General features: G+C 40.0%; 1 protein-coding gene across 1 annotated transcript in view; it reads right to left on the bottom strand.

Annotated features, from left to right (window-relative positions):
* The window catches only part of ENDOU (endonuclease, poly(U) specific), a 48856-nt gene that overhangs the window by 8529 nt on the left and 23298 nt on the right, over window positions 1–17029 (bottom strand). Inside the window, exons 6-10 of the mRNA XM_073613647.1 lie at window positions 16354–16536; window positions 11981–12128; window positions 8967–9166; window positions 6230–6343; window positions 2844–2950 (exon numbers count right to left, since the gene is read on the bottom strand). Of these exons, the coding sequence (XP_073469748.1) occupies window positions 2844–2950; window positions 6230–6343; window positions 8967–9166; window positions 11981–12128; window positions 16354–16536 (752 nt within the window). The remainder of the gene's footprint in view (window positions 1–2843; window positions 2951–6229; window positions 6344–8966; window positions 9167–11980; window positions 12129–16353; window positions 16537–17029) is intronic.

Below are 17029 nucleotides of genomic sequence, written 5' to 3'. Positions count from 1 at the left end.
GTTATAAAAATGCCAGTTATTTTGCAGTGAGTTTTTCAAAATTTTTCAAAGTTTTTGCAACAGCGTTTTTTAGCGTATATTAGTGTTTTTTAGCGTTTTTGCACATGAGCATTTTTTAGCGTTTTAAAAAAATAAATTGAAGTTTTCCAATGGATCAAAGAGGTTAAACGCTGGTGAGCTGCGTTTATCAGTGTTCATCATCGTTTTTTGACATTAGAGCATTTTTACAGCAGAAAAACTCCTCTCAGAACCCACTAGTTTTGTTTTTTTTACAGCCAAAAAATGCCCCAGCCAAAAACAGTTGATAACAGCCTATACGTGCATGGACACATAGGATAACATGCTGGGGAGTTTATTCACTATAGAAAAAAGTCTGAAGCCAAAAACAGCAGCTGTAAAAATGTCCAAAAACGTCCAGTGTGTATGAGGCCTTATAATGGAAGGAAGAATTCACAATTATTTAGGTGTGGAGGAAAAATGAAAATAGTCTGTCAACAAGAGATCTGTGTCTAATTTCTACCTGCTCCACCATGGACGATTTAGATAGTTGTAAGGAGGTGAGCAGGAATGAACACGATTGAGTTTCTCTCTTAAACTGATGTATATATTTCCTAAAGTATATGTAGTAAGGGAAATGGGTCAGTGCCAAAATTATCCTCAGGAGGGGTACCACATCTTGTTTGCAAAAAAAAACAATAGAATGTGGGGGTTTATCGGTACCGACATTGGTACCCCTTGTACACGACATACTACTTCTTAAAGATTCACAATTTTATTACAATATAAAAAAAAAAACTACATTACATACAATGTCAAATTAAAAACAAAGGAAAGAAATTCCACTCTGTCACATTATTAGGGGTTGTTATATTTATAATGTTAGTGATGATATGTTAATTGTCTGTTCTCATTTAGAAGATTTCGATTCTTCCCGTACTTCCTGAAGAAGTGGTTACGTCCGCAAAACATGTAGAGAATTAAACATTTTGGAGTTTATGTTTCCCTTATGTGATGTTTACTGGCACCTGCTTTTCTGGGACGTCAAAGATTTAGACTTTATTTTGGGGAACCAACCCTAATAATACAACAGGGTGCAATTTCTTTCCTTTTTAAACTGACATTGTATGCAATGTGGTTTTTGTTATAGTGTAATAAAATTGTGAATTCTTTAGAAGCAGTGTGTTGTGTACATGGGGTACCGCTTGATTTTTCAAAAGGACCTTTTTTTTTTTTTTTTTTTTTTGCAGATAATCTAATATCCCAGCTGATTCAAAATTATCTTTTTATAGTAAAAATGAATGTGACTTTCTTTGCAGAAAACTGTTCTTTACACACATAGTATAGAGTACGTGCCTGTGAAAATTAGAAGACAACCTTTAAATGTATTTTTAGCATTGCTAGTAATAATGTAACAGAAATAGAATACTTCAAGAACTATGATTATAGCAACAACATTGATGACAATAATTCATTTTTTTTTCCAAAACAAAAACTTTTATTTTGGAAAAAATAGTGAGTGGCTAAAACCCCAGTCAAGTTGTCCGTGTCCCACTGGGAGTATCTCTATCACTTTTTTGTGATAAAGACACAAGAGGAAGTAAGAAGACATCTTTCCAAAGTGAGCAAAATACCTACTTAGATACCAGGACAGGTGTCCCCATCGGAAGTTTTCTTCTATTTTTCTGTTCTGTTGATAGCTCAAAGTTTTACATTTCCCTCACTTTCAGTCCTGTGGATGGTGGTTAACAGGACAGACAGAGAGGGGGGATCTCCCCAGTGGGGACACAGATTAGATCAAAAACTGACAGGGGTTCTAACCCTCACCACTTCATCCAAAACTAAAATGAGTTTTGGCTTTAGATTTACTTTAGGAATACCACTGCTTTGCAAATACAAATAATCCACATTGATTACCTATAGCAACATCAATGAGATCCCTCATCAAAGGTGGACGAGTTTCATAAGCATGCACACTTGGATGTACTGCAAGTCGCGTTCCTTTCTCAACAGACATGTTGATGTCTGTTGAGAAAGGAGCGCAACTTTTAGTACATCAAAGTGCGCACGCTCATGAAACGCGTCCACCTTTGATGACATCATCCCCCTGCAGCCAGCTGTCCCCTGTGTTTCACGCCTCGTTCTGAGGCCGCCTTCCGGAGCTGGCTTATACATCTGTCAGAAGATATACTGTCACTGCTTTCAGCAAGGAACGACATGGCCCAGGACTAGGGAGCATCATCCTGACATATTAATACCATGCTTGTTACCTCCATCCAAATATGAGTTGATCTTATTATGTTATTATGTTATTAAAGCTGTGTTTTAAAAAAAAACTACTGCACCCAGAGGCATCTCTCCACTTGTGTTTTTTTGTAACCCTGGCATATGGTTTCTATCCCATTATGATGGCAGCCCTGCTTGCTTCCTTTGGATGTTTTTTTACCCCCTCCAGCACCACCACATAGACTTTATCAGCCTGTGTATGCTATACGGACAATTCACAGTTCTATTACAGAACATTTCACTTATTAGCAGATTCGCATTGGGATTTATATTACTCCTGAGTTGTTGCGCTTACACTTGTTACTATATCAGTCTGTTGTTGGGCTGATGAAACTTACTAGAGCTCAGAACCCATCTCTTCTTCAGGGCAACTGATGAATTTGTCTTATATAATCCACCTCACCCCAGCTTTCCTACAGCCTTCCAAAATGGTCAATACAGACTAAACCCAGAGCAGAACTCAAACTAAAACACTTCAAATCAGAAAAAAGGTAAGGCTGCCTTTGTCCAGTATCTGAGAACTGACTGCAAATGATTTGTCCACATAGGAAGAAACTTACCGGTCCATCAAAATTGTGGCTGAAATAATTCAAGAGTCCTTTCTTCTCTAGATGATAAAATCTGATCCAGCTATGGAATCCAGACACTTTGCCTTTCTTTACCTCCCCTAAGGATTCAGCACAGAAAAAAATTATTAAAGTGTAAACAGTGAGTGTTAAAACAAGGATCCATTTTAGAAAAATCTTGAGCTTTAGTGAAATTCTCGGGTGTAACTATAAACTTTTTATGAATTCATAAAGCTAGCTGATCTCTGTGGATCTCATTCGAGATGAAAGGTGTTTTTCCTAACATATAGTATGGGACTTTTATTGCTCAGAAAAGAAAGAGGGCGCACCAACCTAGTGCATTACCACTGATAAACTTTAATGCAGCATAAAAACAGTAAAAATTATACTCACAAACGAGCTAGTAAAGATAGCTTTCAAAAGGGCGCAAAAGCGCTGTTTCTAAAGATCTGCACCCCAGGACCAGTTGCCGAGAGGATCAGACTGGTGCAAATGGCCGATGGCTTACGCGTTTCGGGGGAGCACCCCTTTCCTCAGAGCCTAAGTGGATTATATAGCAACAACATTGATTTTCAACATTCATTTTTTTTTCCAAAACAAAAACTTTTATTTTGGAAAAAATAGTGAGTGGCTAAAACCCCAGTCAAGTTGTCTGTGTCCCACTGGGAGTATCTCTATCACTTTTTTGTGATAAAGACACAAGAGGAAGTAAGAAGGATTGTCCGCTTAGGCTCTGAGGAAAGGGATGCTCCCCCGAAACGCGTAAGCCATCGGCCATTTGCACCGGTCTGATCCTCTCGGCAACTGGTCCTGGGGTGCAGATCTTTAGAAACAGCGCTTTTGCGCCCTTTTGAAAGCTATCTTTACTAGCTCGTTTGTGAGTATAATTTTTACTGTTTTTATGCTGCATTAAAGTTTATCAGTGGTAATGCACTAGGTTGGTGCGCCCTCTTTCTTTTCTGATTTTTTTCTAGCTTGAATACCCATTGTTCAAATGAGGGCTGCAAGACGCTAGGCATTACTTCTATAGGCGGCTGCACCACATATCCAGATCATGGACACCTGAGCGCAGGAGAGTTTTCTTTTGTGTTTACTTTTATTGCTCAGCCATGCTACAAAATATGTGTTCACTAGCAAACACATTAAATATTGTACTTTTTAGGAATGTTAGTCTAAGGGCCTGTTAAAGCCCAAGTTTAGGTAAAAACATTATTTTTTTTTAAGTCAGCAAAAGAGACATTGCTTACATTTAATGCAAAGTGGCTGTCATAGTGAAAATCCAGTTCTCTGCTCCCTTACCTTAACCCGCAGTGGTATTCTTCCAGCCCTGCAATCTTAATAGAGCTGAGAGACCTGTGACAGACACTCAATAGGAGTGCCGCCTATGCCTTTCCTTTTTGCCCCCTCCTCCATTCATAGAAGCTGTACTATAGCTTTTATGAATGAAAGACGTTCTGTGAATAAAGGAGACAAACCTTTCATTCATCCACCCGTCCTTCATTTATTGAGCGCTTTTCATTCATGGAAACTATAGTACAGCTTCTATGAATGGAAGTGGGGGCGAAAGGGGTGAACATGGTCGGCACCTGTCACAGGTCCAACACTAGTATTATCCTCCACTGCACTAGAATATTATGGCTGCGGTTTATGGGAGAGAATATCCACTATGACAGCCGACAGCAGCACAAGAAACACTTTGCATTAAATGTCAGTAATGTCCCTTGTGCTGATTTTTTTTTTTTAAATGTTTATTTACCTAAACTCAGGCTTTAACATTATTGAGGTGCATTTTGCAAATAATCTCAAAATTAATCCCTGATGTGAATATTTGCGATGTGATTGAAGACTCAGGTTATTTAATGGAGAAGAACATGAGTAGATTAAAGCAGGATACACACTATACAATTTTCTGCAGATTTTTTCTTTAGATTTACCAAAACCATATAATATGAGCTCAAACCTAAACACTTTCAATTGGTTTGCAATCAGGCAGACCCTTGCACTACATGGTTTTGGTAAATCTAAAGGAAAGAAATTTAAATAAAACTGTATAGTGTGTATGGCTCTTTACTTTATGTAATACATTGGAGAACAAGAATTAGAAGGTTTTTTATTTAAAGCTGAACCCAGGCCAGGGTAAGCAGTGAAATACACAGATGAAATACATATGTATAGGGAGAGTGTGCCAGTACAGTGGACTGGCATGCAAGATCAGCTGATAGATGTAGATTTTAACTATATCCAAATGAACCCATCTTGGGTCAGACATGACCTGCACAGATCTATTCTCTCACTCTAGACACAGACTTGCTATTAAGTTTCTGCTTTTATTTAAATGTAGTACAGTGAGACATCTAGTGGCAACATTCAGAACTTACACCAGGGAATCAGTATAATAGGAATAAGGGAGTTCTCATTGTATACCTGCAAAACTAACATTTTTAGCAAGAGGGCAGCAAATGGCAGCCTCCATAATTATCTCATAATTCTCTTACTTTAACTACTTTCCTACCGCGCCAATTCTGACATTTCTCTCCTACATGTAAATATCATCTTTTTTCCTTTTTTGCTAGAAAACTACTCAGAACCCCCCAAAAAAATGGTGGCTGTTGCAATTGTTTATGTCACACTGTATTTGCAAACCAATATTTCAAAAGCAATTGTTTGGAAAAATTCACTTTAATTAATTTTAATGCAAAAAAACACAATACATAACCATTTTTTTTTTTTTTTTGTAAACTATAAAAGATGATGTTAAGCTGAGTAAATAGATACCTAATATGTCACGCTCTGAAATTGCACACGCTTGTGGAATGGCACCAAACTACGGTACTTAAAAATCTCCATAGGCTACGTTTTAAACATTTTTACAGGTTAACAGTTTAGAGTTACAGAGGGGCTCTCGCTATAATGTTTGCAGCGATACCTCATGGGTGTGGTGTGAACACTGTTTACATATGTGGGCGCAACCTACGTATGCTTCAAGCACGAGGGGATGGGGGCGCTTAAAAATTATTTTTTATTAGTATTTGTTTTGTTTTTATGTTTACACTGTCCCTTTATTTTTTATCACTTTTATGCCTATCACAAAAAGTGTAAACATCCCTTGTGATAGTAATAAGGCATGACAGGTCCTCTTTATGGAAGCATCTTGGGTCTATAAGACCCCAGATCTCTCCTCTACCTTTTCTCATTTTAGATTTAGATTTGCTTTAATACATGTGGCTTTTAGCAAACAAAACAAAATTACATGACATAGAAAAGGTGTGTTTAGATACATATTACAATAATTATAAAGCTTTTCCTATTAGATTGGATGATATTCTATGGGATTTTTTTAAGATGGAAGTCACACAACTGTAATAAATGACAATACGCACCCACAAACACATGCTCAAATCCACTTGAGTCTGCTTCTCCAGAGGACCTGGAATAAAGTCCAAACCACATCTTGTGCAGGTCATCAGTAAACTCCTTTTCTGAAGTGTATAGGCCTGTGTGGATGATAATCAAATTTCTCAGTCACTTGACTGCTTGATGCAGATAATGTAACTTTTTGTAATAGTTAAAGTGTTACTAAACCCAGTACCCTGCATTCACTATATCTGGTCTCCCACAGTACACAGAACATGGAAATGCAATTATTTTAGTAAATATAAACTGCTAAATACCTTTTTCTCATCAGCAATATATAGCAGTCTTGTGACTTCTATCAGTGTCTGGTTAAAGCTTGTAGGAGGCGTTTTCATTCTCCTCTGACTGTCTTATGAGGCTACAGGACCCCGGACCCTCTGTCTGGACAGTGCTGATTGGCCCTATATGTTTATTTATTTATTTATTTTTTTTGTGCTGTCTGTGACTATCTGTGACTGTCTGTGGCAAAATTGTGTACATGCATTGCTGTGTATTAAAACATGATGGTGTAACTAGAATTGTCGGCTGTGCATAGGGGTCTCTTTAGTAGAAAATTGCATATCCAATGTTCCAGTAACTCTGCATGTACATTCGTTCTCTGTAAATTGGGAAAAATTTCATTCTATTTTGGCTATTTTTTCTTCTGAATGAATGTTCTTATATTATAGGCAGTAGAGAAATACGACCACTAGATGGAGTTGAGAAACATAGGAAATACATATGTCTTTGCAACAATGTGTACAATGTTAAACTTCTAGAGAACAGTAGAGGGAACTAGCAAAAAAACTTGTAATAAAATAGCAAATGAATAGAGCCTATAGTTTTATGGTTAGCCTGCTTTAGGACCATAGGTGTGCGCAGCCTATTGTATTAGGGTGTGCACCCTTAAGCTCAAACACACATGCATGTGTATGTGTCTACATATATATGAACCCGGCACATTGATCTCCCTGCCAGCACAGTGAAAGAGAAAAGGATAAACACTTTTCTTATGGCAGAGCAGGTAAGAGGAAGATCTTTACCATGTTCCTGCTGCTACACAGAGCGATAACACTAATGTGCATGGGGTGATTAGGGTGTGCCTGGGCACACTCGGCACACCCTGTGCGCACGCCTATGTTTAGGACCGATTCAAACCAGAAGCATGTGTATCATGTGTATCGTGATGTCCCTACCATATGTATAAATGTGCTGTTATGAAAGCTACATAAAGATCTATACAAATGTCATATTGCAATAATGTCATATCTGCCAAAAATGTGTGTATAAAAGGGACAAAAATAATTTATCTAAAAACAGCTAATATGTTACTCAAAACAGTTTATATGTTATCCAAAGCAGCTCATGTGTTGCACGCAAATAAACCGTTGAAAACATATTCAAATGAAGTTCAAAAGAATAACTAATCCCAAGTGAAAAACATAAATCCCTGTAGTGCAAACTCACGCTTCTTCAGTGAAAGTGTGCTCCAAGTGAAAGGACACAATCCTCCCCCTTACCCTAGGCCCAAAGGGTAATCACTCACCCTCAGAAACCGACCCTCACTATGAAGGTCAATTTAGAATTTTGGCTAGCACGAGAACATCTCCATTCTGCTCCTGCTTTGTTTATGCAATCAATTTGAGCTGGGGTCTCAAATTTGTGGCCCCAGGCTCCAGCTGTTGTGGAACTACAAGTCCCATCATGCCTCTGCCTGTGGGAGTCATGCTTGTAACTGTCAGGCTTGCAATGCCTCATGGGACTTGTAGTTCTGCAATAGCTGGAGGGCCGCCAGCTTGAGACCCCTGAATTAGAGGACCTAGCTTCTCAATCACATTACTTGATGAAATTGACCACAAACGATTTCCACCTTTCAAACACAAAAGGAAGAGAAGCAAACCATAGTGCTCACCACTAAAAAAAACTATAAAAATGCACTAGCCTGTAATGTAAGATAAAACAGGAGCTTCTGAATGACCTCAGCCAGTGTGAGATGTCTGGGAGGAACATAAACAAATACCACTGGGCTAAGATAAGGATCCCTCCAGTCCACATGCAGTCAGCTCCTGCAGGAGGACTGGATCATCTCTGTCTTAGCACAGTGGTATTTGTTCACACTCCTCCCAGACTCCCAGACAGCATTGCATCTTACACTGGCTGAGGTTTTTTTTTCTGGTGCTTGTCCTGCTGGGGAGATATTCACCCTCAATATTCATCCTACTGATCATTATCGCCAGGGCAGAAAGTGACAGAAAAACCAACATTTCACAGTTGTCACTGGAAGAAGGGGGGGGGGGGGAATCTTTCAGTAGGATCACTTGTTCTGGAATATGGAATTTCACTTTCTATATTTAATTCAATCCCTCTGTTGTGTCTCTGACAAGGATAACCATTCCTTACTCTAACCCATACTAGTTTTGGCCTTCTATATTATTGAAATGAGAAAAAAATGAAACTATACTATTGCTGTCCATGCTTTGAAATTGCTGGTTGCCTTTCAGTATGACCTATCCACTGATCAACCTCTGACAATGCATTCAGAGCCACTGACTTGGAACAAGGTAATAAGGTAATAAATAAAGTCAGACTGAAGTCAGAACTCCTGATCAGCATGCTTTTCCAGGTCATTGATGATTAAAGAAGTGGATTTGTTACATTATGATGATAGCCAGGCAATTAGCATTTTCCTTCAATGTAGCACTTCAACTGCGTGATGCATCTTACCTTTCTCGTGGAAAAACTTATAAAGCTCCTTCAAAGGTTTTGTCTTCATCACTTCCTGCAAGAAATGTTCCTGCTCTTTCACCTCCTGTGGGCTGTAGCTTTCATCTATCCCTGTCTTCCTGTCATAATTGTCCAGCAGGTTTAGGAATGCAGCATACGTTGGTTTTTTAAACAATTCTTCATTCACAAACTGGTACAATCTGCAGAAAAGAAAAGAAAGTGTAGGTTTTCAGCCAGAGGCTACAGAACGAAGATCCAACATGCTGGAAAATTTATGCAATAATGATTAGTGCCCATCCTCTAAGCACTCATTTTCACACTTGATTACTCCTAAGTACCCATAATGCCACAAATGAGACTTAACTTGGAGTTTGGAGTATGTGTGGATACTATGTCTGGAGGAAAATGTTACCTTTCATTTATTTTATTGTCTTATCAATATTTATAGAGTGCTACACACAGAGGGGGCACTGGTAATAGCTGGTTCTTCCCACAAGCTCCAGTCCATTCACAATAGCTCCAATAGCTCTTTAATATTTATTGTTTGAAGAACTGTAAACTGGAGAGAGGTAAGGGCATGGGATACTCCAAAATGCAGCACAGTAGCAGGAGGACACTCTTCTCCAGGCTCCCATATATGGATTCAGCTGAAAAACATAGAATGGCCAGTAATCTGAGACCCTACTAGATCAGTCTTAGTCCATAGCTACCTTTGCACTTTCAGTATCTCACAAAAGTGAGTACACCGTCACATTTTTGTAAATATTTTATTATATCTTTTCACGTGACAGCACTGAAGAAATAACACTTTGCTACAATGTAAAGTCGTGAGTGTACAGCTTGTATAACCGTGTAAATTTGCTGTCCCCTCAAAATAACTCAACACACAGCCATTAATGTCTAAACCACTGGCAACAAAAGTGAGTACACCCCTAAGTGAAAATGTCCAAATTGGGCCCAAAGTGTCAATATTTTGTTTGGCCACTATTATTTTCAAGCACTGCCTTAAACCTCTTGGGCATGGAGTTCACCAGAGCTTCACGGGTTGCCACTTGAGTCCTCTTCCACTCCTCCATGACAACATCGTGGAACTGATGGATGTTAGAGACCTTGTGCTCCTCCACCTTCTGTTTCACCACCATGCTTGACTGTAGGCAAGACACACTTGTCTTTGTACTCTTCACCTGGTTGCCGCCACACACGCTTGACACCATCTGAACCAAATAAGTTTATCTTGGTCTCATGAGACCACAGGACATGGTTCCAGTAATCCATGTCCTTAGTCTGCTTGTGTTCAGCAAACTGCAGGCTTTCTTGTGCATCATCTTTAGAAAAAGCCTTTCTTCTGGGACAACAGCCATGCAGACCAACTTGATGTAGTATTCAGAGTATGGTCTGAGCACTGACAGGCTGACCCCCCACCCCTTCAACCTCTGCAGCTATGCTGGCAGCACTCATATGTCTATTTCCCAAAAGACAACCTCTGGATATGACGCTGAGCACGTGCACTCAATACCTTTGGTCGACCATAGCAAGGCCTGTTCTGAGTGGAACCTGTCTTGTTAAACCGCTGTATAGTCTTGTCCACGGTGCTGCAGCTCAGTTTCAGGATCTTGGCAATCTTGTTATAGCCTAGGGCATCTTTATGTAGAGCAACAATTTTTTTTTTCAGATCCTCAGAGTTCTTTACCATGAGGTGCCATGTTGAACTTCCAGTGACCAGTATGAGAGAGTGAGAGCGATAACACCAAATTTAACACACCTGCTACCCATTCACACCTGAGACCTTGTAACACTAACGAGTCACATGACACCGGGGAGGGAAAATGGCTAATTGGGCCCAATTTGGACATTTTCTGCCATGTGCCTGCAGGTTGTCGAGGCCTCAGTTGGGCTACCCTGAGGCCTACTTTGCTGAGAGTTGCTGAAGCTCACTGAAGGGGCTCTTGTCTGAGGATCTAGTTTGGTACCACAGGGCAAAGTGTCTGAAGGATATTGGAAGGGGGCAACCAATTACCCAAGGACAGTAGTGAGTACAGACTGGTGAGAGGGTTAAAAAATAAATAAATAAATAAATCACCACACTGGGCTGCAGCAACCTTTCTTGTTTTAGAAACAGCAGCAGGGGTCGCCTCTATTTTATTGCATTTGATATTTTTTATATTTTGAAGATCCAGCATAAATGAAAAGTAGTGGTAGAAAAAGCGGCAAGGATCCTGGTGTGGCTTTACTTACCTTGTCCCCGGGATCCTGCGATGTCCCCCGCAGTGTCTGCGGGCTCCGTCCTCCTCCGAAGCCTCTCCATGCCAGGCTCCGTTCCCTGCGAGCAGTGTGACGCACGGGGCGGAGCCTGGCGGCAAATTCAAAAAATTGTAAAAACCATAAACCATCTTACAGATTACAGTACTGTATGTAATTATTTCACATCCCTTTTGTCCCCAGTGCTTTGGCCCATGCCCTGCATGCAGTTTTATATGATATATACTGTTCTTTCTGCCTGGAAACTGGAGATTGTCCATAGCAACCAAAAAGTGTCCCTTTACATCAAAAGTGGCTTTAGACCAGCTAGAAAACAGTGATAGTAAATTAGAACACTTGCAGAATTGAGCGATAGTGAATCGTGTTGAAATTTATTTTATTATTATTATTTTTTTTTTTTTAATTATTTATTTTTATTTATTATATTATAATTTATGTTTTTGTGTTTCAAACTTTATCATACCCGAGATGTCTACTAGACTCTTGTTTGGACAGATTTAAGTGTGTTATTGTTAATAATTACAGACCTACAATATAAAACGCCAAATTTCCATGCAAAATAATTGTACCTCTTTCAGCACCTAAAATCCGAAATAATCATACCGCCAGGGAGGTTAACTAGTCATTTTTCATTATTAATTCTTCATGATCAGCAACACTGGAGGCCTGACATGGCTAAAAAGTGTCTCATTCCAGTCTCCAGTCTTAAAAAAGTACATTCAGAAAGTAATGTTCATTTATTTTGAATAACTTACGGTTCATCACAGAGGTCTTCTCTAGTCGTATCTTTCTTTACCCATTCCTGTTTGTTCAGCACAATATCTGATTCCGCTGCTTTGTTAATGTCTGATTGATACAACTTTTCAGCTATTGCCTTTATCTCCTCATTAGTGATATCAGCATCTAGAACAACAGTACACAAGCTGAAAGGGCTGGTTTAACACAAGCGGTCCCAGAGTCCTCTTGTGAGACTTTGCAATATATATAAAACAAGGATGGCAAATAGAATCAAGTGATGCAACATGCCCATGCCCATCTCTATTTCTGATCAAGGTAGCACCTATCACCAGAATAGGAATCAATGGTAAATTTCCTAAGACCACTTTCACACACTGAGGCGGTTTTCAGGCTTTTTAGCGCTAGAAATAGTCTGTGAAAAGCGCCTCCAATTCATTGCAATGGGTCTTTTCACACTGGGGTGGTGCACTTGTTGTATGTTACAAAAAGTCCTGCAAGCAACATCTTTGGGGCGGGTTGGAAGCGCTGTAAATAGCGCTCCCAAAACGCCCCTGCCCATTGCAATGAATGGGCAGCTCTTCCAAAGCGCCTGAAACAGATCTTTTTTTGTGTTTTTTAGGGTCTCATGATAACGGGACCTTAGAAAACCGGCCCGCTGGCGCCTAAAAACTGGCGCAAAAGCGCAGTTAAAACGCTGCTAAAGCACAGCAAAAACGACTGGCGCTCTAATGCTGTTTTAGCGGCGCTCTGGTGTGAAAGGGGTCTTAATGTGAACACACACAGCAAAACAAAGCTGACTGGGGTTCTAACCACTGTGCATCAATAAAAGTTTAAAAAAGGCTTTGGTAAACTTCTACTTTTTAGTGAACCAGTAGCCAGGCCAAGGACAGATGACATTTGCATACTAAGCATTACAGATTCTTTAGGGCTCTTTAAAATGCGCGGCCAGCAGGGGCGGCAAAAGCAGGCGGCTGAGCCACAGTTTTGCTACCCAACCAAATGCTAACATTACAGCCTGACAGGGCTGTACACATGCCACAGTTGCAATGCTTTGCTTTGCGGCTGTGGCATTTTTAACTCGGGCTGCGTAGTTTGAGAGGTAGCACCACCTATCAAACTCACCCATTGAGATCAATGGGAACACACTGTAGCTATGAGCCAAAATGCTTGGTTCACAGTTATAGCACAGTCCTGCAATGTAAAATTGCCATTCAGGAATTTAATATATATATTTTTTTAAACCCTAAAACAGTCATCAGTAGTTGGTAACAGCACCTCCTGAAAGCCTGTCAGCCACTGTTATACCTCCCTCTGAAAAGCTTTCCACCGCAGACCACTTTTCAGAAGGTGGTCGTCTGTCTGAAGGAAGCTTTACAGCAAGCTTTCCCGACTTCAATTACTGCATATACTGGGCAGGAATTCTATGTGAAACTTTAAAGCCACTTTCTTAGGCTGCCCTGTCAACCCTGATGGCTCCCACCTATCTGTGACACTGGAGCTTTTTCATTTCGGCTTTCCTCCAATCTGCAGCCAACCTGCTGACAGTCTGTATAATGTAAACAAAGGTTGTAAGAGGAGCATGTGTAATATATATATATATATATATATATATATATACAGCAGGGCTTTTTTTCAGGGGGAACTTGGTGGAACTCAGTTCCACCACCTCTGGCTCAGACCCTTTGGTGCCTGCTCACCACAATCACTTGTAAACACAGAAGTCTGGTTTTTGTGTTTACAAGTGACAGTTCTGCACTCTGTGTGTAGCCCCCATGAACTCTGCACTCTGTATGTCATGCAATCCTGATATTTAATGCCCTTTAAGACCCTTCTACTGTTTGTGAAATATGACCACACCCACTATTTGATGTGATTTGGAGGGTGTGTGTAGGTGGAGGGGTTTTGGGGGGTCGTGGTTGAGTTCCAGCACCTATTGTTTGAGAAATAAAGCCCTAATATACAGGGTACGTAATAGGAAAGGGAAGTTGGGACTTTATATGAAGCAATTGAGTAGTGGAGGTAGATTACAATGTAAGCATATTTATTTGGTAGCATGAGTTTACATACAAGAAAATATATTTCATATCATATATACACAGGAGATGTGCAAAAAGGCTGAGTATGTAAAAATGGAAAACTACATGTATAACATCATATGTTTAAAACAATGAATACGTATATGCATAGGAATGACATGTACGTGCCAATAGCAGCAGGCCTACCACCGGCACATGCACCCACATGGTACATCTGTATCCACCAGATGGTATAAAAAACATCATGTATTAATAGTAAATAAATAAATCTCAATCCGTATGGAGTATGTGGCTGCGGCATCATATAAATCTCTACGCGTTTCGTGGGTCTTCCCACTCGTCAGGAGTGGATGCGTCAGACATTTCTATGGAATAAAAAGATTTAAGAAACCGTACTTCTCAGAAAAGTTCAGAAATGTTGTTTCTATTAGTATGGATGGTTAACCACTGACACTCACCAACCCAGGCATAGACCGCAAAGTGGAGTGATCGGAGCAGGGCTGGCCAAGAACATGGCCTCAACGGGGGAGCTGAGGCGGCATAATACAGGATTGCAGCATCGGATAGGACAAGAGCTTAAAGTATGGATGAGAGCTCCATGTGGCCAAGAAGATAGTGTATACTCGATGGAGCAAGGATATCTGGGAACAAAATTGGATATATGTGTAATTATAGTATATTAATCATAGTGATGGTATATAGTAGGAGATAGTGATGCAAATAAATGAACCCAGTATAGCTCCATGTAAGAGGTGTAAAAATAATATGAAAAAGGTAAGGAAGATACGAATAGTGCCCAAGAATGTGTAAGTATCTATGTGTAAAAGTGATGAACATGAAAATACAGCAGATTGTGATATGAATACTGATGGGAATACCCCATTGGTTCATTAGCGTGGCGTTGGCGGCATAACTACATCCCCGATTCAGGTGAACTGCCCAATTCACCAGTTCCCCTATGGGATCTCTACACACCAGCTATACGATCTGCTGGGGGTTGTTTTGTTGCAGCATTAGGGTAGGCGTTCTCCTTTGCTTTCTTTACCTTTACCTTCTTTTCCTTTCTCCCTCTTGGTGGATTTGTCTTCTGTTCACACTACTTGTCCTTGATTCCACGTGGTATTCCCATCAGAATTCATATCACAATCTGCTGTATGTTCATGTTCATCACTTTTACACATAGATACTTTCACATCCTTGGGCACTATTCGTATCTTCCTTACCTTTTTCATAATATTTTTACACCTCTTACATGGAGCTATACTGGGTTCATTTATTTGCATCACTATCTCCTACTATATACCATCACTATGATTAATATACTATAATTACACATATATCCAATTTTGTTCCCAGATATCCTTGCTCCATCGAGTATACACTATCTTCTTGGCCACATGGAGCTCTCATCCATACTTTAAGCTCTTGTCCTATCCGATGCTGCAATCCTGTATTATGCCGCCTCAGCTCCCGCGTTGAGGCCATGTTCTCGGCCAGCCCTGCTCCGATCACTCCACTTTGCGGTCTATGCCTGGGTTGGTGAGTGTCAGTGGTTAACCATCCATACTAATAGAAACAACATTTCTGAACTTTTCTGAGAAGTACGGTTCCTTAAATCTTTTTATACCATAGAAATGTCTGACGCATCTGCTCCTGACGAGTGGGAAGACCCACGAAACGCGTAGAGCTTTATATGATGCCGCAGCCACATACTCCATACGGATTGAGATTTATTTATTTACTATTAATACATGATGTTTTTTATACCATCTGGTGGATACAGATGTACCATGTGGGTGCATGTGCCGGTGGTAGGCCTGCTGCTATTGGCACGTACATGTCATTCCTATGCATATACGTATTCATTGTTTTAAACATATGATGTTATACATGTAGTTTTCCATTTTTACATACGCAGCCTTTTTGCACGTCTCCTGTGTATATATGATATGAAATAAATTTTCTTGTATGTAAACTCATGCTACCAAATAAATATGCTTATATTGTAATCTACCTCCACTACTCAATTGCTTCATATAAAGTCCCAACTTCCCTTTCCTATTATGTATTACAGGGATGGAGGCACCTTAGGGTGCTTCATATAAAGTCCCGCGGGATGGAGGCACTTTATGGTGCTTCATATAAAGTCCCAAACTCCCCCCATTTTCATACACTGATATACAGGGTATATAATACAGCAAATGGAGCTCATCTGGAGGAATCCAAGACTGTGGCACACACAGTGCTCTAACAGTGCTATGCATGGTTCACAGAGAAGGAAATTTAAAGCACCATATTTGCTCCCACCACCTTATATTTAGAGAAACCTTGGAGTCTGTGGTGACACTACATACCTCCATAGGGACTGCTATCAGAACTGGTTGCTGCTTTGCTCTTCTTGTTAGAGCTGCTGGTATCTCCACCACATAGGTCACTATAGTCAGTACAGCAGTTATTGAATTTAGAACACTTGTTATTGCAGTGGCATGTATTTTTCTTGTTATATTTTTCACCACATCGTCCCTCACAGGAGGAATCTGTATGGATGACAGTCAAAACAGATGTATTTAGGCATGCGTTACCATCCCCAAACTTATTCTAAAAATGCCAGTTGCCTGTCTGCATTACTTCCTGAGTCACTGGTGACTACTACTACTAAGCATGCAGTTAGTAAAGTACCTGTATGTAGAAATCCAAATCTGCACACATGCTCTGGGTTATTGACTCTAAAAGTGCTGATGCCATAGGCTTAACATTACAATCAGGCAACTATCATAAAAAAAGTTGAGTTCAGTAATGGCAGTTTTTATATTTTCTCATTATAGGTGTCCTTACCTATTTCACCATCCTATGTTGTGTAAATTCTATTTACATAGAAAACTTCTGTCCTTAATCCCTTACCTCCACAATTTGTTAAATAACATTCACCAGAATGATACACATACAGCATGGGCATACAATAATACCTCCCTTCCCCTTTGAGAGCCAGTAGCTGACACTTTGCACAGTGGATGGCTTTCAATCCCAGGT

Source organism: Aquarana catesbeiana, linkage group LG02, assembly GCF_042186555.1.
Source record: "Aquarana catesbeiana isolate 2022-GZ linkage group LG02, ASM4218655v1, whole genome shotgun sequence".
NCBI lineage: Eukaryota > Metazoa > Chordata > Amphibia > Anura > Ranidae > Aquarana > Aquarana catesbeiana.
The sequence above is the reverse complement of the archived record's forward strand: the minus strand, read 5'-3'. Positions and strand labels throughout refer to the sequence as shown.